Source organism: Emydura macquarii, unplaced genomic scaffold, assembly GCF_026122565.2.
Source record: "Emydura macquarii macquarii isolate MOO-44397 ecotype Brisbane River unplaced genomic scaffold, CSIRO-AGI_Emac_v2 contig_1043, whole genome shotgun sequence".
In the NCBI taxonomy this organism is placed as follows: Eukaryota; Metazoa; Chordata; order Testudines; family Chelidae; genus Emydura; species Emydura macquarii.
Genome location: NW_027131180.1, coordinates 16878055 through 16905895, shown reverse-complemented (window position 1 = coordinate 16905895; position 27841 = coordinate 16878055). Strand labels below are relative to the sequence as shown.

Below are 27841 nucleotides of genomic sequence, written 5' to 3'. Positions count from 1 at the left end.
TTACAGCAGTGGAGCATATGTCTTGAAATGTTTAAAACAAGAAAGTGTAACTTCAGAAAAGCTGTATTTGCATGAATTAGGTATTTGATAGGAACAGCTCTAAAACTGCTATAGTACCAAATCTGGAAGATTTTTCTTATTATTATTATTATTCAGTCTTTACTTCAGTGAGAGTTTTATGCTTGAGTAAGGGCTTCAAGATTTGTCTCGAGGTAAACATGCAATGAAAATCAATCCATCTCAAACACAGAATAGTCTGGCTATTCTTTACATCTCTCCTCCCACGGGCAAAATCCAAAACAGCATCTAAAAAGAGCATTATACCATTTTACCTGCTAAAGTACATATGTAGTAATTAATGTAGGTCATGGGAGGACACTACTATCTTCTACCGGCTAGACTGTCAGTACTCTGCAAGTGCTTTTATCTCCTTCAGTGAGCTAAGTATATAGACTTTCTTAGGATTTGGGACAACGAATGTTGTGCAATTTATTTGATGCACTTTACTGATGACTCTGTTACCACTGTATGTTTGCAGCTGTAGATTGCAACATGTTTTAAATGAACTGATGCTAAGAAGGGGAAGTTTTCCTTGTAGAAATACCAGTAGCACGCGGGGGCTCGCAAGCTGTTCAGTTCTCCAGCATGAAATTATCTCTGTACAAAGCATCTGGCCACAAGTATGTAGCCTTCCAAGTTGCCTTTAGATACATTCCAAACATTCTGATCTCTGTAAGTAAAGTTTAGAGATGGTCCCATGTATTGCAGAGTTTTTATAGTATTTTGATAGTATCCTAAAAGTTTTTTGTTTTTTTTTAAATATGGTAGTTGAGATTTTGAAAAAAACCTGAAGCTTAATTTCATTTAATCAGAGAGTAGAAATGATTTCTAAAGAAGAGCCAGTTGGGGAACTTGAAAACATGGACATGAGAAGTGACAACATTTGTGGAACTACCTCCAGGAAGAGAGACACCATCTTTGATGAGGAGATATTTGCAGATTTTGGTTCACCAGTGATGTCAGCTGAAGTTGGCCTTCTCCTCAGAAAGTAAGATTGGTGTTTGTTTTGTTTTTAATTTAATTGCATCACTTTATTTTAATTGTCTTGACTTTTCTTTGAAATGTTAATATTCCTGAAAGGTGCCAGATTCAAAGCCTTGGGCTCTGCAGACCTCCATGTATTCACAGAAATGAATATGGCAGGCGCAGGGCAGCATAATTTCATACTTTAGTTTCAACAGTGAGCAAGATGGATGAGAGGCTAGCTCATTTCTATCAGGGGTGGAAAAATTAGTTTGGAAGAGAAAGAATAAAGGGCTCAGATAAGTAGCCTCCTCCCTATCTGTGACTCCCAACAGCCCACATAAATTCAATATTCATGTGGTAAAATGGTGACCATTGTAAACAGTATATAAATGGACTGGCAATATTTTTAAAGATTAGTTTGTGTCTTTTAAAATGATATTCATTTCCATGTGAATTAGATATATTAAGTACAGGATAGCTCCTAGTATTAGTTATTTTGGGACTAGTCCAGCTACACTGTGAGCCTAATCCAACACCCATTGAAATCAATGGGACTTTCTCCATTAATGTCATTGAATCATGGCCAATGAGATGGTAAAGTGTGAGCAGACAGTTGTGCCTTGCAACCTCTCTGACATAGAATGGAGCCTGCCCTTCAAAGTTCAGATCCAGTTTGGATCCAAATCAAAAATTCTCCAGACATTTGTGTCAGGTTTGCTATTAGAAGGCGCTTTACAGACATAGTCCTGAGCTGCAGTGTTGGATGTAGACTGGATCTGAACTTCCCCAAAACTCATTGGGTGTTCCCCATTGAAGTCAATAGGAGTTTTGCTATTGACTTCAGAGGAGCCAGGATTTCTCCCCAGTGGTCTGCTTCAGGCTCATCTCTGCTTCATAGGCTTTTCTGTTCTATATTACTAGAAATTCCTCCTATTTTTAATTTGAAATTAAAAAAAAAAAAAAAAGCAAAAGGGGAAAAAAATTACCATTGAGAGCAAGTGGTGTTGCCAGCTTCATCAGTGCAATATCATTCCCCATCGTTTTAGGTTTATAATTTCTATGGTATATAATTTTTTCCACTGAATACGGATTAACTGAAGGGTCTTGTTGAGTCACAAAACCCACCTGCACACTCCATGAGCTAGGCAAGTACAAACTGAAACAAAGGGGCAGGAAGGAGAGAGGGAGAAAACTTCAATAAATGTCAAGTTTGTAAATTGTGTACTGCACCTACATGCAAAATTGATAATTATAGGAACTGGAATATTTACAATCTACACTACTTATCCAGCTTTCTGTTAATATTAGCCATGTTTTAAACTTCACTTCATAAATAAACATACATATAGTGACTAGTCGAGTACACATATATAGCAAATTACACTAGTGCTCTAAAGGCTGCCCCAGCTCCCTGTCTGTTTGGTGCAGTTTAAGGTGTGGATTCTTTCTATAAAGACTTCTGTGGCTTTGCATCCTGCCTACTTGAAAAAACATTTCTGTCGCTTGTGACATCAGAGTGGTTGAGATCAGCGGGGGTTCTCAAAGTAAGTCACTAGACTTATTTAAGGGGGCTAGTAGCAGGGCATTTTCAGGGACAGGACCTTCATTCTGGAACTCACACTCACTGGTTCACTACTATCCATGGCTGTTGGCCTTCAAGGCATCAGGTAATTTCAGTCTCTTCTAGGGTTTGGCCTGTGATGCTAATTATGGGTTAGCTAACATGTTGTATTGGGACTCGGGGGATGTGTGTTCAGTTTCTGGCTCTACTACAGATTCTGTGTGGAACCTTGGACAAGTCACAAATCCTTAAACTGAGTTTCTAGGAGTAAGTTTCTAGGAGTTTCTAGGATGTGAGCCTTCCAATGCTGGTGTGCAAACAAGATCTCTGACTGGGAGACTATGCTCATTACAGGTAAGGAAGGGAGGGAACAGATTTAATGTTACTCTAAGAAGAAAAGTCTAAGCAAGTCTTTACCCATTTATAGTTTGCACACTGTATTGTAAGCAGTCCTACAACTAACTGATTTTGTACAAGCTGAAGTAATCTCATATAATTTTGGAGATTCTGAATATAAGAACGGTCAGGTACAAATTCCTCCTAAACTATTAAGTCATGTGCAATAAGGTCAACATTTTCAAACTTGAGTGCCTAAAGTCAGGCACCTAAAGGAATACTTAGGCCTGGTTTTTCAAAGGAACTAAAGATGACTTAATTGGTAACCATGCATATTCAGAATATCAGAAAATCAGGTCACTTATTTTAGGATTAATTAGATACCTAATTTTAGGTGTCCAAGTTTAGAAATTTTGGCCTATGGCCTGATTTTTTTTTTTTTTTCAGAGGCACTGTGCACCCACAGTTCTTTTTTATGTCAGTTGGTGTTTGAGTGTTCAGAACCACTGAAAATCAGGCCTAATCTCCCAGATTTGACCTAAAATTTTGATGTCACAACAGTTAGACCATTATTGATGTCTGCATTCTTTCAACAAGTGCCTTCACTTTATACAGTAATATGCAATATACTTTCATTGGAGCAAATTTAGAAAATAATAATATGGACTAAATTAATAAAATAAGGATAATACTTCGCTCCTGTGCAAAACATTTCTTCAAAGTAATTTGTCATTCTGCTTCCATTATCCCTCCTCTGCATGAAAGCAACTATCTCTCAAATTGACTCAGCCAGTTATATGAAAGCTGAACAAGGTAAGTAGATAAGATACTTACTCATAAACACAGTGGGCTGCTGTGACAATCCACCATGGGGTGATGATGGATCCTCCACACAGATGGAATCCTTGAAATTGAAGGCTCACCTGCCATGGCCATTGATGGGGTGATGATGCATTTCCACCGACTATCCGTGAGGAATACCTGGACCTAGTCCCACACTCTGTATGGATGGCAAGAAAGAATGGTTGGGAGAGTATTATAAACGTGGCAAGCACAATCCTATCTGTGTGAAGCACAACTTTATTCCTTCCTTTTTGAATTCCAGCTATTCTCAGTCCCTTTCATGTCAGACAATCTTCACGGTAGATGTTCCTCATCTCCATAGGAACTGGAGGCAAACCATGACTTGGCTATGAGCCTGGGATTAGGACCACACCACAAGAAGAACTCCTTAGAATTCAGTGCCTCAAAGCAGTACATACAGCAGACTCCAGAGCTCCCTTTGGAGCAAAGCTTTCAAAGGATTTTAAAAAGATTTTAACTAAATGTCTCAGTAACTTTTCTCCCTCAGTGACTTCAAAGATTTTCTCCTCAAAACTACTAAACTTAAATTAAAAAAACAAACAAACACACACAACCCAAAACAAACAAACACCCCCTTCCATTCTTTTGGCTTTCTCTCCCCTCAGAAATGGAAGACAGTCAGCAGGCCACAGGAGCTCAGCTCCCAGCTAGGCTGGGTGAGATCCAAGCTAAGACAATTGAGCAGGCCACTGTGAAACCAGTTCCAAGCTTGCCTCAGAGCAAGGTCCACACCAAGACAATCGAGCAGGCCACATCAAAGGGTGGGTTCTGAGTTACTACAGAGAATTCTTTCTTGGATGTCTGGCTTGTGAGTCTTGCCCACATGCTCAAGGTTTAACTGATCGCTATATTTGGGGTTGGGAAGGAATTTTCCCCCAGGACAGATTGGCAGAGGCCCTGGGGGTTTTTTGCCTTCCACTGCAGCACATGTCACAGGTCACTTGCTGGTGGATTCTCTGTACCCTGAAGTCTTTAAACCATGATTTGAGGACTTCAATAACTCAGTCATAGGTGAGGGGTCTATTACAGGAGTGGATGGGTGAGGTTCTGTGGCCTGTGTTGTGCAGGCGGTCAGACTAGATGATCATAATGGTCCATTCTGACCTTAAAGTCTATGAGTCAAAGCTCCTTTCACTGAGACCAGGCCAAAATCTGCTTCACAGAGCATTGTGGGTAAACTTTAAAGCCTCTGCTGCCTCTCCCTCAGATATTGGACCCCTGTTCCCACAGCTTGCAAATCAAAGCAGGAAAGTTTCACTGGAGCCTCCTGGATCTCAAGGGAAGGCAAGCCCCCGCATTTCCTCAATCACAACCAGGAAGAAAGAGATGCCTGCTCATAGACAGATCTGTGGCCAGGTTATTGAGAAGGCCACAAAGCATTCCCCCTCCTTCCCACAAGCTGTTTTACCTACAAGGTCTCAGCTGCCTGCAAACTTTCTTATACTAATGAGTCATTTGTCCCCAATGGCTCTGGCTCACTCGTCCATTCTGCTTGGTCAGTCAGTCCCCAGTCAGCTCAGACCTAGCATCAAGGCATGGGGTGAATTGATTCAGATTAGAGCTGATTGGGAATTTTTTTATGAAACGCTTTTTTCTAATATACATCAAGGACCAAAGAAGCCATACTTACAGGATGGGGGACTTTATCCTGGGAAGCAGTGACTCTGAAAAAGATGTGGGGTTCATGGTGGATAATCAGATGAACATCAGCTTGCCGTGTGATGCTGTAGCCAAAAGCACTAATGTGATCATGGGCTGCATAAACAGAGGAATCTAGAGTATGAGTGGAAAAGTTAATTTACCTCTGTATTTGACACTGGGTGTGACTGCTACCAGAGTACTGTCTCCAGTTCTGGTGCCCTCAGATCAAGAAAGATGTCAATAAATTGGAGAGGGTTCAAAGAAAAGCCAGAAGAATGATTAAAAGATTAGAAAACATGCCATATAGTGATAGACTCAAAGAGCTCAATCTACTTATCTTAACAAAGAGAGGGTTAAGGTTGATTACAGTCTATAAATATCTACATGGGGAACAAATATTTATTAGTGGGATCTTCAATCTAGCAAAGAAAATTATAACACAATCCAATGTCTGGAAGTTGAAGCTAGACAAAGTCAGACTGGAAATAAAGTGTAAGTTTTTAACCGGCAGAGTAACTAACCATTGAAACAGTTTACAAAATGTTGTGAATTCTACATCACTGATGATTTTTAAAATCAAAATTAGATGTTTTTCTAAAGAATGTGCTGTGCTCTAAGAACTATTTTGGGAAAGTTCTTTAGCTTGTGTTATACAGAAGGACAGACTGGGTGATCTCAATGGTCCCTTCTGGCCATTCTGGAATGTAATATTCAAAACAGAGATAAGGAAAGGTACATGGTACCAGAAAGACAAGAAAAAAGGCTGATTGGTAAATTTTAGTGTTGGGTGATATACGGAATGCTTTTAGCTTGTAAACATCTGTGATATAAATATAGGTAGATTTGGGGGCATACTTTTGAGCACACCTTCTGTATAAGCTGAACTGAATGCTGGGAGAACTGCTACCCAGAAAGATTGATGACATATTAACTCTTTCCTTTCTGAATTATACTGCTTTGTCTTTAGACAATAAATTTGGCTAAGCTTGATTAGCTGGTCTCTTAAACATTCTTAATAATGAACTACGAGTGTAGTCTAGCAATTGCCTATACATTTAGCAATAATAGAACCAGTTCTGTGGAGAGACAGATAATTTGATAAGGTCACAAGATTCTTTGTGGTACAAAGAGATGCAGTTCATTTTTGATCTCAGGGCTCTCAAGAAACCCACAAAGAGATAAATATTCCAGGTGGAAATACTGAAGTCCATCATTACAGCATTATCTTCCCAAAGCTTCAGAATATGAAAATAAACATCCCAAGAACTACTAAAGAGATGATCAGGGAGTGTCACCCAGAGATACTTTAGCTTCTGCTACAACAAGTAATGCTTTCAATACAGAGTACTCCCTTTTTGGATTCATAATTTCTACACAGATATTCACAAATGCCATATCATCCCTCCCTTCAGGTGAAAGGGATACATGCCAACCTTTGTCCAATCACCTTCTCATCAATGCTAAAAGCTGTCAGAAACTTGACTTTGAGCAAACAAGTGGAAGAGACACTCTCAAACTTCTGCATCTATGTTATTGTCCAAGATAATCTTTATTTCAGAGGACAGACTGAAGATGGTGTCTGCTTTGAAAAACATTAGCACAACTGTCCTAAAATAAAAATCTCTGACTCAGCTCCTAGGCTAGTTGGTCTCATTTGTATAACTGGCAGAAGTCTTGCTTCACTTCCAGCCTGCAATTGCAGCAAATCAGTATATAAAGATTTTGATCTAGATCCAGTACTAGCATCTCTTGATGAATTCATTCTGAATATTATTTAACAGCTATCTGATATCAATTCTAGAGAAGCTGGTCATCAGTGCAGATACCTGACCTAATATAGAGGGAGCATATCTAGGCTCTTAAATATATGTGATCACATGGAGAGGAAACCAAAGAAGAAGAGGGAGTGAACACACCATTCATAAAGGATACATGGGACAGACTGTGATGGTGATCTGTTGGCTATTCTGACCTATCGGGGGATCATAGTCACTTAGGGAGGGTTTATTGGGCTCAGCTAAACTCATTGGGTTGCTGGACAACCAAGCCTGGAGACAGCTGAGTTCCTGACACAGACTGCTTGTTACAGGAGACGTGGTGCATAACCAATGGTGAGAATATTGCGAGGTTCTACTTAATGAGGTGAACCCTTTATGTACTACACTACCATCGTGTGAACTGATAATTATGGATGTCGATGACCTACCAGAAGCAGATGTCAAGGCTGCAATCCTGAAGATGGCAGCTGGAAAAGCAGCAGGACCAGACAAAATCACAGTGGAAATGATCAAAGCCTTGAGAGAGGTCACACAAGTCCTGCTCACAGTTTGAAAAGAAAAGAAAATCCCAAGAGAACAGACAAAGTCCATACCATACAAACAAAAAGGTGACCTATATGACAGTTCAAATTACTGAGCAATTAAGCTGCTGTCTGTCACAGGGTGGTTGGCCCTCGTAAATGAGGTAGGTCCAGCTGCCCTGTGCTAGAGCATGCTCCCATTTGGCCAATTAGGAGTGTGGCGCCGTACCTGGGGGTTATAAAGGATCAGGAAATGAGCCTAGAGCAGTGGTTCTCAACCTGTTCACCACGGTGGGCTGCATATGTGGCCCACAATGTGTTAAGTGGGCTGCATCCAATACTACCTGTATGGCCCTGACGATGTCACATGGGCCACAGCTGTGTGCTGATTGCGCCATAGGTTGGGAACCACTGGTCTAGAGGGAGTCAGAGCTGATGAATCAGAACCAGCAAAGGAAAGGAGACCTGCTTGGGAGAGAGCCTGCAGGAATCAGAAAATTCTGCAGGTCTCCCTGAGAAGAAGGGGGAATTGGCTAAGGAGCCAGTGAAGGGGCAACTTTGCTGACTGTCATGTGCTAGGGAGCCAATGCTGGGAGGCTTAATAAGACTGAAAGCTAGAAGCCAGCGCTGGAGCTCTGAGGGCTGAAGTCTGAGAGCATCGGATGGTGGTGGGGATTCCTGCTGGCTCCTAGAGCGAGAGAACTGAAGCTGGAGGGCCAGAGAAGTCTGAAGAGTGAGAAGGAAGTGTGGTGAGGGATGCCAGAGCCGTACTGAGGAGCTGGGACATGGGGAAAGACATGTGATCCATACCGAGGAGCTGGGGTGTGATGAGTGATTCTAGAACATGGTGAGAGATGCTGGGGCTGTACTTCATAAGTAAGCAAATCCAAGTGGAAGGTGGTACGAAGTTGATTTAGGCAGACAATATTGTGCCAATAGCCAGTAGTGAAGAAAATTTGGTCCAGCTGACTGATGCTTGGAACAGGGAATTAACAAAATGTGACCTCAAAATGAATAAAGAAAAGACTGAAGTCAAATGTGGGTAACTTGCGAGGAAACAAAAAAGATGAATATCAACATCAAGAGCCAATGCCTAAATCAGATTTCTGCATTTAGGTATCTTGAGGGCTGTTTAATGGCAAATAGAGAGATCGACAAAGAACTGCAAGATTGCTGAATACAAGAAATCTGATGCAAGATAAGTAAAGTGATTTATGATAAACGGATGCTCAGACTACTTAAGGGACGACTATACAAAACAGGGGAAGAGCAGTTCTTCTGTACAAAGAGAGACATGGGTGACCAAAGAGAGGCACTTGAGAAGACTTGACACCACTGAAATGAGATGTTTGAGGGAAGTGAGAGGGGTGACATTGCTGGACCATATACAAAATGATGTCATCAGAAGTCACAGCCAGGTTTGTGATGTCAGGGACAAGCTGCAAGAGAGGAATTTGAGATGGCATGGGCATGTATGAAGGATGGATGAAAGGAATCCCATTAGGGAGGTGTTTGAGAATACAATTCATGGGCAGAAAACAAGAGGAGAGCTAAGAAAACAATCAAAACACCCTGTACAGGAAGATGCAGTGAATATGGAGCAAATGTTGGACCGGCAAGCTTGGAAAAGACTGATATGACAACCTGACCACCTAGCTAGCTAGGAGAAGGGGAAGAAGAAGGTATCTAGACTCCTATCTGACTTTGGTAGGATGTGGCTGAAGGAGGAGACATTTCTTGTGCCATGGACCATCAAACTCACTCCTCCATTTCCAGCAGATGGTTCTTCCATAACATGGGGTGTGTATATAACGGCTAAGAGTGCAGAGAACTTTCAGTATAAGTAGATTTGTCCCAGTCTTGGGGAGAAGTTCTGTCTCTCTTTCTCAGAATTCAATGCCAAGAAGGAAAGTCGGGGTTGGCTGGCTCAACAAGACATAGTTAAAACCAAGGGAATGCAATCTAGACCATCTGGCCTTTTGGCATATCACAGGCCAGGTTTGAAGCCTGATAATGAACCTATTTGCATCCAAGTCCAGTTGCAAAACCAAAAGTGGTATTAAATGAGGAAGAGACATTCAAAAACAGAGGCTATAGTCCCCTTATCTCAGAAGTAGGCTAAAAGGACTCCTTTGCGTCTTCCCACCTTCCTCTCCCTACCCCTACCCCTGAGAGTAAAGATGGTAAAGGAGATTGTGAAGGTATAAACCACAGTGAAAGCAATCACCACCTCATTAACCCTCTGGTCTGGTTCTCAGACCTGATTTAAATGCAGCTGGAACCTCTTCTCAAACTGCCAACATATGCACAAAAAAAACACAGTGCAACCAGGACCTAGCCTAAACTAAAATCCAGTGCTGCCTAACTCATCAGGTAGGAAGCTGAGAGGAAGCAGCTACAGTCATTGTAAGAAGTTAATGAACATCCTTCTACCATCTTGGAGGAAATTCACAAGTGATATCTTTGTGTCACTTGGGATTTAGATGTTGGTGTTACAAAGGAAAAATGTCAGGGCAAAGCCAGCTGAAGCAAAGGACATTCCAATCTTTTTTCAAGATGACCTGATCATGAGGCTCAAGAACAATGCTTTTTTGAAAGACTAGTCAGTGACTGCAAGCATATTGCACTGTGAGAAACTTGTGAGAATCTCTCATTACTATCACAAACTGATTCTTGAAGACTACTACACTTATCAGTTCTCTGTCAATATGCAGATTAATGTCATGATCTTGATCTGTGTACAACAAGTCCTAATAAAACCATATTTCAGCTTTGCAACTGGTAGGTTTCTTCCTCTTCTCACTGAAAATATCTTTGTCTATTTGCCACCTCTTTGACAAAGAAAATTTTGGAGCTTGGTGAGCTCTCAATGAAACACTCTGTCAAATATTGTAATTAAGGAGGCCTCCATCCCCAAGGTTATAACACCAAGGTCAGATCTTCTTCATATAATAGGAAGTGGTCTTGTTGCCCTTCTGGTTGAATCCAAACATCTTAAGGAAGTAGAGATGCGTAAGTTAGATATCAGTGGAGCCTAATGGGAGGAATAAGGTGTATACAGCAGAGGCCTTCAAAGTTTCAAGTACAACTCTTCTCATTATTATGCACTCTGTGAAAAGAATAGTATTTGGGGAGGGGGGTGAAGAGATCACATTCATCTTATGCAGAAGTCTGTAAGAATACTACAGAATCTTCTATCCACATTTTCACCAACACTATAAGGTCAACATCCTTACCCCAGGTGATGCAGCATTTGATAGAATGTTATGGAAAGGTCTGCCCCAATAACCCTTGAATTCCTTTTTAGTTCCTCACGGGTAAACTGAATCCTGCCTCCCTCCCAAGAGATGATTTACTGCTTTCTGCATCCCACTGTGAAGATTGTCTGACATGCAGGGATCTGAAAAAGGGAACATTCTGTCTTACTTGTGAATTTTCATTCAAAGAGTCTCTGAGTCAGACAGCCTAACCCTCCTTCAGAGGACTGCATTATATCCAGATTACTTTTCTGGCTATTACTCACTTGGTAAGTAGTTAGGAAACGGAAGGAGAGTGCTCCTCCAGGAAATCCCTACATTTCATTTCAAGGCTCTGCTGCAAATGGTTTGAACTGAGTATCACTTTTAAACGTATATAGTATTTTTGAGCTTTGAAACCTGTCGTTGTGGAGAATTCTTTCTGAGGGTCGGTTGCACACCCAGGCTCACAGCAAAGATCTGGTCTGCTTGTATTTGCCAGGGAGACGGAGAAGGTCCCACTCTAAAGACTCTCTGACCTGGAAAGTTCTAGAATGAAAATTCACAGGTAAGACAAAGTTTTCCCTTTCACCTCCCCAGTGACAATTAGCTGGAATTATGCTATCCATCCACTGACTGAACTCATTCGGGATCTTTAAATATTTGCTTCCTCGCTTGTATGTAAATTCTCCCCATGTATGCTCTCATACCCCATCACTTACCTCCTCACTCCACATATTCTTCTCTGACCTCCTATAATTCCTTGAAACTTTATTTACAGAAGGCAGTTCTTCTTGGACATCACAAAAATACTACTCGCTGTTTACAACATGGCAATATACTCCTGGATTTTCTTAGGATCATTCCCCACACATTAGCCAAATGCAATGGATGTAGCCGAGGATAGTTTCTGATCTGTTACTTTTAATTTTCACAAACACTTACCCAAACATTTTAGGATGATTATGTTGCCTGAAGAGCACTCTTCCCTAAGATGAAAAGACAGTAATATTAGTTCCTAACCATGCTCTTTGGTTTTTCAAATTCCTAGGCTATATATCTGGTTTCATTTTTAGGATCTAATTAGAAGTATAGACAGTGTGTGTTGAGAGTATGTATATATATGCATATATAAATACCCTGTGTGCATAGGTTCTAAGCATTTGTATGAATATATCTACAGATGCACAAAGAGCCTAATCCAAAGTCCATTGACGTCAATGGGAGTCTTTAGTTCGATTTTAATGGGCCTTAGATCAAGCCCCTTATGCACATTATTTGGGGAATGAGTAATGAAGCTGTCACTGAACCTGGGTGTCTGCTATATAACAGCATGAAACACTTATGAAGGCCTACATGCATGAGTAAAGGTGTAACTTCTTGAGAAAATAAACCAACAAACTTAATCTATTATCAATTCTTATTCCATTACTTAGATCATTTCTATCCCCATATACACTCTGATTTGCTTAATAACGTTCCTCCATTTAACTAAACAATCTGAAACATACCTTAAGTATGATGCATTGTGTAAGGATGTCACTTGATCAGCGGATAACCAATAACTGACCGAAACAAAATGTCTTTGAAACTCTTCTTCAATTGCAGCCACAGGCAGATTACCTGAGGTCACATAACTGCAAATAAATCATAAACTCAGCTTGCTGATACCAAATTTCCAATAATACTTTTAAATAATTCAGTGGGGCTATTCCTAAAAGATTCAAAGTAATAAATATATCAGTCTGATACCATCAGTATATAAAGCAATACAGTCATCTCTCACAAAGGAGGCTATTTGCTTTATGATGCCTGCGTGGAACTGTCATTAATACGTATGGAGGTTACACACACTGAGATCAGAACAGACTCCCTAATTTGACAGAGAAAATAAGTTTTACTTCTATTTTTGTACTGAACTTTTTATTTTTAATTGGTCAGTACATTTTCTGTAACACTAACATTACATTTCTTCTTCTCCCTCTAGAATAAGACTTAGTTTTTATAATAGAGGAGGTTCAACAAATTTTGCTTCTCTTTCAGTTTACAAATTGTTCCAGAGAAGAATGTGATTTTTTTTCAGATTTCTTCAAATAATTCTTGGTCTGTAGATTGCTTGTGACTAGTTCATTCTGAATAGTGATAGTGAAATTCAAGCTGTGTTGGTTATACTTAATTGGACACTAAGTCACTTGATGTTTATGTACTGAACAGATGTGCACATTTTAGAATCAGTTTTCTGGTGCAAATACTCATTTATTTTCAAATTTTTACCTCTCATAAATATTCTCCAATAATCACTCAAATTTTTCAGTTTCCATCAAGTAAACACATTTGCTAGGAAATGGAAAGCAAACACAGAATTGGTGGGAACACAATTAAACTGAGTTTCTTTAAAATTTGAATCAATGGTCCAAAAAAACCTTTTGTTGTATTTTTCCCAGTTCTAGGCTGAAGTTCGTTGCAGGTGATGTGACTGAACAGAGGAGGCCAGTATCTGCTGAATTACAGCTGAGAATTATCAGCTCAGGTGAAATTTGAATCTGGAGGTGAACATTCTAGCAACATGGCACAGCATGCTCTTATTTCGTTAGGGCCAAATCCTTCTGTCTACTGTGCAGGTGTGCTGGAGAGCAGCACATAAGGATTAACACCTAATAGGAACTTGTTACTGTGCTGGTTGGTACATCACAGCCCCAAAGCGGTTTAGTCTGACAAATAAAGGCACGACCAGGTCCCTAACTGGTTAGCTTGCACACTGCCTTCTACCATATCTGCCAGCCAGGGATCCAGCTCATAAGAACAACCATAGTGCGTCGGACCAATGGTCCATCTAGCCCCGTAGTCTGTCTTCCAACAGTGGCCAGTGCCAGATGATTCAGAGGGAATGAACAGAACAGGGCCGTTACCAATTGATCCATCCCCTGTTGTCTAGTCCCAGCTACTGGGAACACCAATTTGCTCCCCAAGGTGCAACACAGTTGCCTATCTTGGGCCATCCTGTCTTATGTCAACAGGAAATGTGGCTTTTACCACTCCACTATCCCCTTCCTAGCCCAGTACTGTGGCTTCTATCAATGAGAGAAGGATTTTCCTATTCAAGCATTCTCTTTGGTGCTGGACAATTCACTCTGTAGTATAGTTTGAAAATAAAACCTCCTGACTTCACCTCTTTTAGTTGAATAGTCAGGTAATATGTTATCCTAATATGAGTGAGCATTTGTTTCAGGAATCTTTAGATTAATACTAACACTGTATAAAAATCAGAGTAGGTGCGTTATGCAAGATGACTTAAAGCATTCTGGTAACATTATAGGGACTCCTGCAAGAATAAAGCTGGTCTGTGCAGTACGTAGAGCTTTCTCAGGGGTCAGGACAAGCCTGGCAAGAATTCCTGCAGGAATTAAGTAGCACTTCACACCTTACCACCTTTCTCTCTAAATATAAGGTGTACTACTTGAGACTTAGCTTCACTAATAGAAGCATATATGGCACTTCATTAAAAATCCATATGCAATTTTCCCACTGGTGAGAGGAGATAAATATATTACAGATGCTAGTCACATCGCTTAATGCATCTCTGGCTTGTCAGGTTGTCAGTTACAAGGGAAATGGATGTGTTTCAAGAACCTAGATCTGATCAAACAGACTTAAGCCAATCAGTGTATTTCGCTGGAGCCCAGGATTTGCAATATGAATACATCATGGTGCAAATGTTAATGGTGCTTGCTGCATGTTAGTGTCCTGTACTGCCATCCAAACCATCTCAAATTTCCTCACTCATAATATTTTAGGAAGTTGGATTTTTAGATATTTTCTTTTAAATACCGTGCTACCACAAAATTTAATCAGACAAAATAAAACTGAGGTTTATTTAAAATGTCATTTAGAGACTCGCACATTTTTATTTAGTACCTTGAGAAACCTAAGCGTTTACATGTAGCATTTCCATACTCATCTTTCCAATCATCTGAGCAGACAGTCCTCCAGGAACCAAAAGTAAACACCTGAACCACTGCCTTCTTTCCACTCAGCCTGACTGAGGGATTCAGAAAAACAAGAAAAGCACCAATAAATAGTTAATAAAATCCACTGAGAAAACTACCAAATACAAAACAATGTAAGCAAATCACAATAGCTTTTGTATTTCTTGGTTCATTCTGTCTGAATTGCTTGTCTCTTCTGAACACTTGTTTCTTTGACATAATTCACCTTTATCTATTGCCAAATAGATAATTGATTTTCCTTTACCTTCTTCACTACTTGACAATATACCGAGGGATACCCAGCAAATGCAGCTTCACTAGTGCAGTCTGACATACCTGGCACGTCCCTATATAAATGACCATGGATTCAGAAAGTTTTGCCAGAATTCTAGCTGTAATAGAGAGATTAATGGCCTGACTTTCAGAGTTTCTAGGCAAGTGCATGCTATTTGGAATCAATGGGAGCTGCATGGGCTCAGAACTTCCAAAAACCAAGCCCCAGCTGAGTAGCTTAGAAGAATTTAATTAAAAGTAATTATCACTATATTAGCAGCGTGACATAGTCGTAGGAACATAAGATTGGACGGGCCTGATTAGCACATCAAGTCTGATCTCCCGAGGATCCCTTGGTGGAGATTTCTTTGCATGGCCCCTCTGATGGAAGGGATCTTGGTGACTTTTTTTGGGGGGGGTGGGGGGAAGAAATACAACTTTGGGTGCTGCATGGCTCCCTCTACTGGCCACCTCTCATCAGCCAGCACAACTCCAGCAGGAACATGGGTTGGCTTTGATGGGCTGCTTAGCAGTAGATGACACATAGTGGCCCCAGAGGGAGCTAATACAGCTTGGAGTTCCATTACTTCCTGACCAGATTTCTATGGAGAAGTCTCACATGCTGGGTGTAGTTCTGATCTCCCATGTTTAAGAAAGATGAATTCAAACTGAAACAGATGCAGAGAAGGGCTACTAGGATGATACGAGGAATGGAAAACCTGCCATATGAGAGGGGACTCAAAGTGTTTGGCTTGTTTAGCCTAACCAAAAGATGGGTGATGGGAGATATGATTGCTCTCTATAAATACATCAGAGGGATAAATACCAAGGAGGGGGAGGAATTACTTAAGTTAAGTGCCAGTGTTGACAAACGAACAAATGGCTATAAACTGGCCATCAACAAGTTTAGGCTTGAAATTAGATGAAGGTTTCTAACCATCAGAGGAACAGCCTTTCAAGAGTAGCAGTGGGGACAAAAAACCTAAATGGCTTCAAGACTGAGCTTGATACGTTTATGGAGGCAATGGTATGATGAGACTGCTACAATGGCATGTACCTACTGAATCCCAGGGACGGACAGGCATAAGCCTGCCCACATCTGAAGGCCTCTCCCTCAGCCTAACGGGGGAGCCACTAAACCCAGGATCCATATGAATTCAGGGAATTATAACAACATGTGGCTGCTCTGCAACTGCTAGCAGCAAATCTCTCCAATGGCTGGCAATGGGACACTAGATGGGGAGGGCTCTGAGTTACTACAGAAAATTCTTTCCCAGCTGTCTGGCTGGTGCATCTTGCACATGCTCAGGGTCTAACTGTGAATGCTATATGTGGGGTTGGGAAGGAATTTTCCCATAGGTCAGATTGGCAGAGACCCAGATTTTCACCTTCCTCTGCAGCATGGGGCACAGGTCACTTTCAGGTTTAAACTACGGTAAATGGTGGATTCTCTGTAACTCAAAGTCTTTAAATCATGATTTGAGGATGTCAGTAACTCAGCCAGAGGTTGGGGTCTATTACAGGAGTGGGTGGGTGAGATTCTGTGGCCTGCAATGACTAGATGATCATGATGGTCCCTTCTGGTCTTATGAGTCTAATAGATTGGACATGATGCCGTGGAACACAACACATCCCCTGCTCCATCCATTCCTATCCCCAGTTCTGTCCTATAGTCTTGAGAGCTCCAGCTGAGGAGGATTCACATGGGAAATGGCAGAGCTGCGGCAACACACCCCCACACTTCCAAGTGGAAAGGGAGAGATCCAGCTCTGGATCAGTATATGGTTATCTGGCTCCAAAATGTTAAGATTAGCTTTTCATTCCCCTTATTGGAGAGGCTGAAAAATGGGAAGGGCAAAACTTTTCTAAAATTGTGTACATGGTTTAGGATTCCAAATCGTTAACAAAATAAGCAGCATGTAAATTATTCCAAATTACAAATCCATTTATTTGAAAATCAATCCATCTTTCCCTACCTACCTAATACTGAAATTAGGGTTCTAATTTTCCTATCAGGTGTTGAAAATACAACAATCGGCTACTATAAAAAAGCACAAGAAGGCCCAATTTAAAATGGTTGTGAGGTGCCAGAAGTTGCTACAGGGAAATGTTGGAATCTTGGACACATGGTTCTCATGTGTGGCAGTAAGGTCAGTCACTGCATTGAGCGCTAATGCTGACTTGTGTGTCACTCCATTATTCAGTTCTCTCTTTTTGTTTCTCCCCTGAAGTCTTTATAGCACACATTTTGCTGTAACATGCCAAACACTCTCTTACCACGAAGAGTTAGAAGTGATCCATAATAGAATAAAAATTACCACAGCTGTACTCATCCTCTCCTCCTTTACAATTAAAGACACCATCACACCTCGCTGATTGCTGGATACACTTAAAGGATGATCTGCATCGAAACTTCCCAATGCAGTTGTACTGGACTGCCAGGAATTAAAGAGAACACACCAACATGAACACAACAGGATATTAGTTTGTGTGCTTTACGTATGTTTTCTTACTTTGATTGTATAGCCCCACTTTTGTGTTGGTAATGAAAAGACAACTCTTGTATTCTAGGAATGTTTGAAATCTGGAGGTTTTCCAATCTCTTCCAGTCTGGAGGTTGCTACACAGTGTTGTTAAACTTATCTATTGGTAATGACAACTATACTGAAACAGCATTGTCGTCAATTATGGCTTCTTTCCAACTTCTCTTCATTTTAGGGAGAGATTCTGGGTATGATATATATGATTGACTCCTCATCAGCAAAGAAGGAAAGGAGAACCTTCTCAGAGCTGCAGTGCAGAGTTGTTTCCTCCAATGTGTATCTCAGCTTTGTAAGTCTATGAATTTTCTGCAGGTGAAGGTGTTGCTCCACCTCTAACAAACTCTGTGTCTGCAGCTGTGCAGGTGACCTTCCAGTTGCAACTAAGCTCATTCTTTTTCCTGTTCCCATCTTTTTGGGTTGGGGGTAAAGGACATTAGAGCACTCAAACACAAGGATTCCATTTTTTGTTAGTATATATGAAAGAAATACAGGACAAAAAATGACATACATTGTCTGAAGCCACAGCCCAGTCTCTATTCCTCAAGCACACAAGCCGCTTAAATGTTTTTTTGACTGGGGATCATTGTGTCGAATCATTGATGCCTGTGTTTTCAGTCAGTTATATCTTCAGTTTCAGTATTTGCCTTGAAGGTTCCTTACTGTTTTTCAGGTTTCCCAGTGTTGTGAGTGTAGGTTATGCCAATGGTCTCTCTTGTGTGCCAGACCAATTTTGTTCATACAGGTAAATAAAATTTAAAGTCATTGTACCAAAAGGATTTTTTACTTCAGTAAACAATTTTGGTGGCAGTTTAATTCCATTCTCAGCAAGAGACTCATGAAAAATTAAGTGCTTGAATTGTTAATTGAGAACCTAATAAATAACTAGTTGTACTCACCACCCAGGCCAATGGCAACTGCTAGGATTACTACAAGTAATAAAACAAGGATAAATGGAAGAAATCTTAGTGAGACTAAAACATGGCACTTCGAAGATGGTTGGATAGCTCCTAGAAACCAAACAGAAAAGTGAGAAACAGCAGCTTCCATGAAATAAACACAAGCTTGGATTTTCAGCAAAAATATTTTTTAACGTTAAAATAGACACACGTAGTTATAGTTCCATTCGTGTTATGATATGTCCTGATCCTTTGAGATGCTGACTAACTTGTTAAGGAGTTGAGAGGGCTCTGAACCTTGCAAGGGCTGGTCTGCATTTAGTACCTGATCCATAGCCCATTGAAAGCAAAGGAAAGACTTCCTTTGCCTTTGATGGGTTTGAATCAGGCCCTTAAGCGAATGGGTAGGTTAAGCTCCAGTGAACTCAAAACTTGACTTCTAAACCTTCAGAATCAGGAACATAAAAAATATATGTCTCTCTCAAAGAGTTAAATGACTCTGAAAAAAGAAAATTCAGAATTGTTTTATATAATCAACCCTGAATAAAGTGTAGGATCTACAGAGAATTTTAGAATAGATTACAAAACTCTCAAATGGACAGATAAAATTCTCTTCAAAGAATGAATGGCTCTGAATGTCATTTTTATGAAAACATCTGCTAACCAATGTCTTCTGAATCTCCCCTGTATCAGCTCAGTACTTCTGATGCTCACTGTTACATCATCTCCGGCTGGATGCTACATTGTGCACTGTATGCAAGACACCTGAAAGCCCCAGTGAAGAGGAAGGAGGTGCTATGGCTCCACTTGTGACAACAAGGAAGTAAGTCTAGTTGCAGCACGCGCCGTTCCCGAAGGTATGAAGAATAAAGATTCAGAGAGAAAGGCTGGACGGGATTAAGAGGTGGCTAAAAATTGAAACAGAAGCAGGGCAAAACCAAGGGAAGGACAAAATTGGCCAGTGTTTTGGAAGAGATGATAGACAGGCCCACATATAAAGGACATGTCAGAAGAAAGCATAAATTCAGGGAAGGAGTAAAGCTATAGATGTTTGGTTTTTGAAGCAAAGCTAATTGGAGCAGCAGAGTTAGAAATAAATATAGAATATAGAAAACTGAACCCAAAATTAGAAGAGATTTTTGCTAATTTGAGCCTAATTGACTTGGTCACAGTCAGAGAGCAAATCAATGGTAGAGGCAGGAATAGAGCCCTATCTCAAGTCCTGTGAAATGGGTTAAAGAACAGGAATCCACAATAGTGTTCAACAAGAGAGACAACAGCTTCCACTAAAAATAATGGATGATTTTGCGTAAACAAAAAATTATTCTGGTTTGATAGACAAAAGCCAAATCAAGTATAAATAATGGAAATGAGTGAAACTCAGCCATTTACACATGCAGGAAGTCTTCAATTTTGATTCATGCATCTGCCCACCTTACCCCTAAACTTACCTTTGAATTTTTGGATTTGCAAAAACTTGAAGCTCAGACAAAACTGCTGAGTTTCATCCAGTTTCACGTAAAATCAGAAACAAAATCCAATTTTATTCAAACCTGTTCAGTAGAAATTGAGTGAAACTCTTAGACAGACAAAATGTGAAATCAGGTAAATTTTATCTGGCTTCAGGTGTCATAATGAATATTTTGCAGAGCTGTCATAGTGAAACAATCTGTATAAATTAATAGTGCTTTACCTATGACCTGAGGTCTGATTCTGCTCCCATTGAAGTTAATGTGTGTTTTGTCACTGGTTTCAATGGATGCAAGACCAGGCCTGTAAAATGTAACCAACACGCATACTTTGCCATCCCTGACCTACTCTACTGCATTGCCCTTTTCTAATAATATGAATTTCCAGACTTGGAAAGGTTTCATGTAAAACTTTCAAAATTGTGTCATATCTAAAGTCAGAAACAAATAATCTACTACCTGGCTGAAGTTGTATGAATAATGCAGCTTTGCAAAACTGTCATGGAAATCACCCAGGCAAAAAATGTCCACATCTACCCTTCACTCTGATGAAGCTGGTGAAAAAATAAGAGCTACTTTTCTCACTAATCAAAAAATATATATATATAAAGTTTACCCTGGGTGTTTGTGTAAGTATAATTTTGCAAGACTAAAGTACTACATAAACCAGGGGTAGTCAATAGGCAAACTGTGGGCTAAATCTGGACTGCCGATCTGCTTTTGAAAAGACTCTGAAATCTTTGTATTTACTTATTACTATCATTATTATGGTTATTGCTTTTAATTTTTTCTCTGGAGTCTGGACCTTGACTGTACCTTGACCAACAAATCTCGACCTTGACAAGAAATAATTGGCTACCCCATCTGTACCCATTACAAAGGGGAAAAGGTTTGCAGAATCCCTACCATGTTCATTTGCACTGGGATCTACTTTTGCTTGTTGTGTACTGAAAAATCTTTTGTAGAAAAAGTGAACCTCGGCTTCTGGCAATTTGTCTTCTGTAATAGAGGTGATTTCAAGATTTCCAGTATTGGGGTTTGTCTCCAGTACCTGGACCAACAAGGAAAATAAGTCACTTTTAAAACCAACTACTCTTTCTGCTCATACAACTCCAATGTCTTTCTACTGAGGATGATTTTTTTGTTCAAGGCCCTTGAAGGTTTGGAATGAACAGCTGATCCAAAGCAAATCCATGGACATTTCAAGCCTGCTCTCCGTTTGCCTAAAAATGGCCTCAGCCCGAAAGATGCTGAAACCTCCTGTGTGTTACTGAGAGCTCCTGCAATTCCCATTGACTGCAGTGAGAGTTAGGGCACTCAGCAACTTGCACAAATGGGTTCTTAATTAGCAAACATTAACCAGCAATTTACTGAAACCAAAATGTTGCTCGAGTCTGCCCATAACCACAGTTATTTAGAGTAATTCATTCACGACACCAAGAAATGACAAGTTCCTTCTTTAAATGTGAAAGCATTTTTCACAGGGTGCTTTTTAATTGCTACTGTAAGTAAAAGAAAGTACAAGTTATGAACTGTGCAGAGCCTGCTCTGATCTGCCTGACTTTGCATTAAACTTATGCTGAAGAATCTTTGAGTGTTGTACATAGAGCACAAAGTGAAATTAAAACTGTAATTCTGGGTAAATAAACCGTATGTTTGAAAATTAACATCAAGTTATAGGATACAGAAAACTTCTGTATCTGGTACTGAAGGCTCAGTACAATCATTCAATGACATAGTGGGTCTGATTCTGCACTCATACTGGTGTAAATCAGGAGTAATGTATCAGAGAAGCTAGTGTGCTGTAAATCCAGAATATCAGGCCCAGGAAGTGTTTGCCTTAGACAAAGTATAGTTCAGCTTTGACACCAATTTTTAGGGAACGTAGAATATCTTTTCACCATCTAGCAAGCATTGCCTATCAAAATAAAACCTTTCTCTCATTCCATCAGATATAATATACATTCCTGGTAACTAAACATTTCCAGAGGTTTTATATAAACTGCTGGTTTTAGGGCAGAAATAAGGAAAGGGCATCCTACTGCAGATGGTTGCTGAACATAAAGAATACATCCGTTGCAGCTCTGGAAATAAAACTGCATTCAGAAGCATGACATACAGTTGCAATATAATAAAAAATCATTATTTAGAGGGCTTTACTCTGGCCAAGGACGTTACTCACCTCCTCTTGAGAAGTCATGGTTAAAAGCAAAAGTATGTTCTCTTTTCATTGTAGTAATAAGCCAGATGGAAAGCTAGCTGTTGTTAAACCCATCTGCTCAGGAAATATTTTCATCAAACCACTCAGAATTGCCAGCTCAGCCACTGTTGCAAATGACATTATTACTGTGGTCTGTGTAATTCAACCTGGTCGTAGAGATCAGGTATCCTAGGATAACATGGCTATGGATACCAGGAAGGCAAAAACTCAGAAACCCTTTTAATTAGTGTAATCAGGTAAGGTAATACGGTAGTATCTGTAAACCTTTTCATGAACCTGTCGGAGAGGAAACTCTGCAAAGATCGAGTCATGGGTGTGCTTGCTTGTTCCATTCGTCGTAAATAAAGTGGCTGGAGAAAAGCATGTGCCAGAATTGTGGGTTCTGGTGAATGAGCCCCTCAAAACTACACAGTTTGGCGCATAAAACCCTTTGCTGGGTGCATTGCTCTTTGTGTATTTGGTTTGCTCTTTGCTAAATGCACCCACCAGGCCCATGGCAAAGAGCAAACCAAAAGATAGTTCCCAGAGTAGATCTGCATTTTAACTATGAAAAGAATTTCACCTCTATAATTTTGAAAATTGTGCACTTGAGCCGATGGGAAAATTCCACTTGTTCTAAACTCAAAAGCTCATGGAACAACTGAAATGAAAAATCCTGGTCAGAATAAGAGGATAGTCATGATCTTGTTTTGATCCTCTTTTGGGGGGAGTGGGGGAGGGAGGTGGCGAAGTGAGCCAAAAAGACATTCTGAGATGTGTAAGTGAAGATAGGGCTACTGAGAGTCTGTTGCTTCCCTAATGAAAATACTAATATTTTCGAGTAGGTTAGTGGAATTTGCTAATGATGGGACAATCTCAAAAGTTTGAGAGGAATCTTATTCAAACTTGGCTGTGCAAGAAGGAAGCTGAACTCTTACAAGAAAAAAAGGTTGTACAATATTTCTGGTACTTCCTTCTCTTAGTCAGGCCAGCTTGGTGACAAGAATAGCTTTTGTTACCTTATTTTGGCCGAAAGAAAGAAAGGAAGAAAGAAAACTGATAAAAATGTTCAGTTTGGGTTCAGATAGAGGCAGGAGTGAAATCAGAATTGGTTTGTCTGTGCCTAGAAATGTCTAATATTTCGGTTTTTTCCTAGTGTTTCCAGGGGTACTGAGAGAGATCATGGGCTTGATCCTTGGCTGCACTGAGCTCAGCCTTGGAAAAAATGGATTTGATTCCCCACTGTTCTTGAGGGGAGGCTGTTAGGGAACTAGTCACAATTCGCTGATTCTCAGCCACCAGGACCTGGCTTAAATTAAAGCTTCCAGGGTGAGGTGTGGGAGCATCTTTAATTTACATCACTGACATAAGGACCCTCAGGAACCTTACAGCAGTGGAGAATTAGGCATAGCAAAGGGCTGCTGTGTCATGCCCTCTCCCGTTCCCTGATAACCCTTTTCATCTCCCAGCCCCTGATATATACCCTGCCCATCCCTTATGCCAGGAGGGACCTCGCAGCACAGGGAGCAGAGAAGATTCAGTGGAAATTCCCCTGACGGGGGGAATTCTTCTGGACAATCTCTGGCCATTTTAAACTTGCTTTGCGCTGTGTAAATTGGAGAATCTGGCACCCATGTCTCTCCCTGCTTCTGGGTCATCGAAGGAATGCTTTGGTTTATTCAGTACAGGGCTTAAATTCAGCCAGGGCTGTTTGGAGAGGAGCTCTGGTAAATATTTTCCAGACTGCGGGGCAGAGCCCCGGTACCTCCCACGAGTCTGAAGTCCCTAGCCCCACCAGCCCACTGCAAGGTAGAAGCCCTGAGCTCTTCTCTGCCCCACAGCCAGTAGCTGAAACCCAGAGTCCCAAGCCCCTGCCCCCCGCTGGGCCCTGGAGTTTTTATAGCATGTTGGGGTCAGGAGCATGAGGGAGCTCCGGGAAATAGTCTATGAGAATTTAAGCCGAGATCCAGTATATCATTTGTTTTAGTGATTTATTGCCAAGAGCAGCACAGGCTGTGGGAGTACAACTCTTCCCTTCCTGCCTAACCTACGGGCTTCAAACTTGACCCAGAGGGACCCTCTTTAAAGGAGAAACTATACTTCATCCTCCGTGCTCATTCAGTTCTTGGCCTCTTCGCTGGGGATGCCCACAAGGGGCCCAGCTGTGGTGCTGGTTTTGTGATGCAGAAATCTGTCCACTAAGACCCAAGTTCAGACCACCAATTGATTTCACATGGGCCACTGAACAACCATTACATGGCAGCAGCTCACACTCACTGCCTCATTACTGCTTGGGGTGGATTTAAAATGGTGATCTGAAAGTGAGAAATTCAGTTCCCTGTTATTAGCTGTGGACATATATTAAATTAGTCTTAGGTTTTGCTACGGTAGGCATACAAAGACTGCCTATATTTCTTGCCTTTCAACCACCCTAACACAAAAATGCAAAGACTGACATGCTATGAAAACAGGATATCAGCTTTTGTCAAAAAGATCACAAGGGGTTTGAGGTTTTTTACCTTAGCTGCGTCTGTCTTTCTCTCTCTCTACTGATTTCTGCTTGCACTGAACATACATTCACAGGAGGAGTGGAAGAGATGGCAGTGGCTGAAACACAACTGTATTCAAAGATCTTCAACAAAGTCAGAAACAAAAGCTCCTGCACTTTACTGGAATCTCTTTTATCCATGGGATTCCCTGCACATACAGCGTGAGTAGTATTTTTAACTTAACTCAATATATTAAAAGAATTTTCTCAATAAAATGTGAACGTGGACAGCTTGCATTTTTAACAGAGAAAACAGGCATCTGCTTGATGGGAATGTTTCTGTACATGGCGATGATCTCCTGCTTTGGGCTTCTTTTATAGCATTTTTGCGGGGTGTTGATCTTATCCTAACAAAAACAACTGTGCATCCATTTTTTTATATCTAAGATCAAAAAACTATCCATTGTTTGAGTTGAGAGATTGTAAAACTTGTTAAACGCTTGACGTGCACAGTTATCTCCCACGGTATTACCTAAAACAAGTCACTGTTTGCATTCATCTCTTTTGCTGTAATGCAGTTAAATTTAAAGATACCTTTTAGCCTATGCTGTGTTCTACAACACAACAATAACATGTCGCCATATGTAGGACATTAGAGACTTGGTTTACTTTTCATAAAACTTAGTTTTCCTGTTTAGAAATACCATATGAACCTATTTAACATGACTGTTGTTTTTACTTTTTCATTCCATAAAGAATTTTTCTCTGTTTAGAATCATGGTAAAAAATTACATGCCAAGAGGGAGGGGATGATAGTATATGCATGAAAAATAATAAAAAGCACTAAATGCTGTCCTGCAAATGCTGTCCTCAGTTATGCTGGCAACCCCCTGTGTAGGAGCAGTGAAACTGAGGGCAGAATTTGACTCTGTGTTAAAGAAAAATGCAGTATTAAGGTCACTGATTTCCCAAACATCCTAATGGCAAAGGAGAGTTTTAAGGAGGGAAATGAAGGAGAACAATGATTTGGCTTTGGAGATGTTGAACAGGAGCTCTTCCCAAGAGTCAGGGGTAGCATGGGAGAAAGTAGAAAAGCTCATTTGAAAATTTAACATGTGGGTGATGGAAGCTGGCACTGGCAAAGAGCAGGCAAGAGTCAATTCTTGATAATGTATGAGAGATGATGGGCAGAACAGGGATAGCTTGTGAGGGGCCTTGGAAGTGAAAACAAACAGCTTATCCGTTATGCTATGGAGAAAGGGGAGCCAGTGGAGGGAGACAAAAAGAGGGGTGATATAGTCAAAGCAACTGGCTAGGAAAATGATCTTCACAGCAGCATTCTGAATGGATACGCGTCGGGTGAGATTGCATTTGTCAAGGCCAGAGAGACAGATGTCTCAACAATCAAGAGCGTGGATGAGAGTTTAACTGTGAGGATGGATGAGAAAGGCCATACCTTAGAGACGTTATGCAGGAAGAATCAGTAAGATTTGCACATAGTCTGGCTGTAAGGACCTAGAGAGAGGTCTGAGTCAAAGATGACACCCAGTGTACAGGCCTGAGTGACAGGAAGGATTGTGGTGGTGTCCACAGTGCTCAAGAAAGAAAGTAGCGGGGAGGGCTGGACGGACAGATTGAGTTATATTTTGGTCATGTTGAGCCTCCAGTAATAAAAAGCCACAGCACATCATATGTGAGTAAAACATTTAATTATTTATTTACAAGTCCACATACAATTTTCTCCCTGGGGAGAGGGAGACAGAAATAAGCACATGAAACAAAGACTCTATTGCATTGTTTAATGCGCTGATGGAAGGTGCGCAGATAGCACAGTATAAGAACTTGAACAGAAGGGATTTAAATGTTACAAATTTGGCGTCAGGATCTCAACTGGCAGAAAATATTGTCTCAAGTGATAACATGGGTGTAGCAAAAGAAACAGTTGAGTCATAGTGAGTTCTAGAACTGTGGACAGGCTGAAATGTACAGATTCACTTACTCTGCTGGACTTCTCCCCACCTCCCCAACTCCATGAAACACAACTCTTGTCTCAGAGACGTGTATGTGCAGGAACATACTGCCCTGATAGAAAAAGAAATTGAATTCGGATATAATTTGGTTCCAGAAACAGTAATTACATATTAGAGATAGACCTGAACCAAAACCCCAGACCTGGGTTTGCATCTGAACTTGTGGCTCCAATCTATCTCTCTAATGGGCAGAATCCAAACACTGACTCCTTTGGGAAAATGTGGATCCAGATTTCCAGATCCCAAGGATAAGAGTGTTTGAATCTAACCTTTATGGCTCTGCCTGCTATAATATTTGGAGCTGGGATTTTGTTTGGCCCCATCTTTAATAATAATGTGGGCCCATATACACTACAAATCACTCTTATATAAATCACTCTTACAGTGTATTAAGGAAAAGTCTCCAGAACTCAAAGGAGAATTTGCTATTAGCATTTGTCTTCTGAATCTATTTTTTTTCTCATGGTGAATCCATTTTATTTTCCTTAGACAAAAAGCTTTGGCTGCTACTGGACACAAGACAATAGAAGAGGCTTCAAGGTGGTAAGTATGATATGATTTACAGTCCCCCAAGGTGTACTTTCACATGAAACCGAATGAAATGTAGTTGCTTATGGGCCATTTTCCCACTGGATTTGGATTTAGCAGACTTCAAGGTAAAAATGAAATCAAACCTGAGCTCATCTTTATTTTGCTCTATAGGAATTGTTTTATTTGATCATGTTTCTTATAGGCATAAAATTAATTGCAAAAAGTGCAAAGTAAAGCAAGAGCAGAGTTTTTGCTTCTTAGAAAATGGTTCCATTTTATGGAACATGAGAGAACATGTGAGGTGGAGGGGAGGATGGATACTGTCATGATACCTAATATTGACATAGTCAAAGAAGGGAGGATTGTGGATGAATCATTATGTAATAAAATGTCTCCAACTTCTCACACTCATGCCCAAAAAAGCCTCATTCTCACAAAACTGGATGATGACTATAAGTCTGA

The 27841-nt window shown here is 40.5% G+C and overlaps 2 protein-coding genes across 3 annotated transcripts in view; one reads left to right on the top strand and one right to left on the bottom strand.

Annotated features, from left to right (window-relative positions):
• TMPRSS3 (transmembrane serine protease 3) overlaps window positions 1–22330 on the bottom strand; it is a 42321-nt gene extending 19991 nt beyond the window's left edge. The window contains exons 1-9 of the mRNA XM_067544989.1: window positions 22313–22330; window positions 21037–21181; window positions 18662–18772; window positions 17541–17657; window positions 14879–15002; window positions 12475–12600; window positions 11909–11952; window positions 3758–3923; window positions 2013–2182 (exon numbers count right to left, since the gene is read on the bottom strand). Of these exons, the coding sequence (XP_067401090.1) occupies window positions 2013–2182; window positions 3758–3923; window positions 11909–11952; window positions 12475–12600; window positions 14879–15002; window positions 17541–17657; window positions 18662–18772; window positions 21037–21181; window positions 22313–22330 (1021 nt within the window). The remainder of the gene's footprint in view (window positions 1–2012; window positions 2183–3757; window positions 3924–11908; window positions 11953–12474; window positions 12601–14878; window positions 15003–17540; window positions 17658–18661; window positions 18773–21036; window positions 21182–22312) is intronic.
• A 2593-nt stretch (window positions 22331–24923) lies between these two features.
• UBASH3A (ubiquitin associated and SH3 domain containing A) overlaps window positions 24924–27841 on the top strand; it is a 33322-nt gene continuing 30404 nt past the window's right edge. For both annotated transcript variants that reach the window (XM_067545329.1, XM_067545330.1), the window contains exons 1-2: window positions 24924–25040; window positions 27338–27391. In XM_067545329.1, the coding sequence (XP_067401430.1) occupies window positions 24928–25040; window positions 27338–27391 (167 nt within the window). In that variant the 5' untranslated portion in view covers window positions 24924–24927. The remainder of the gene's footprint in view (window positions 25041–27337; window positions 27392–27841) is intronic.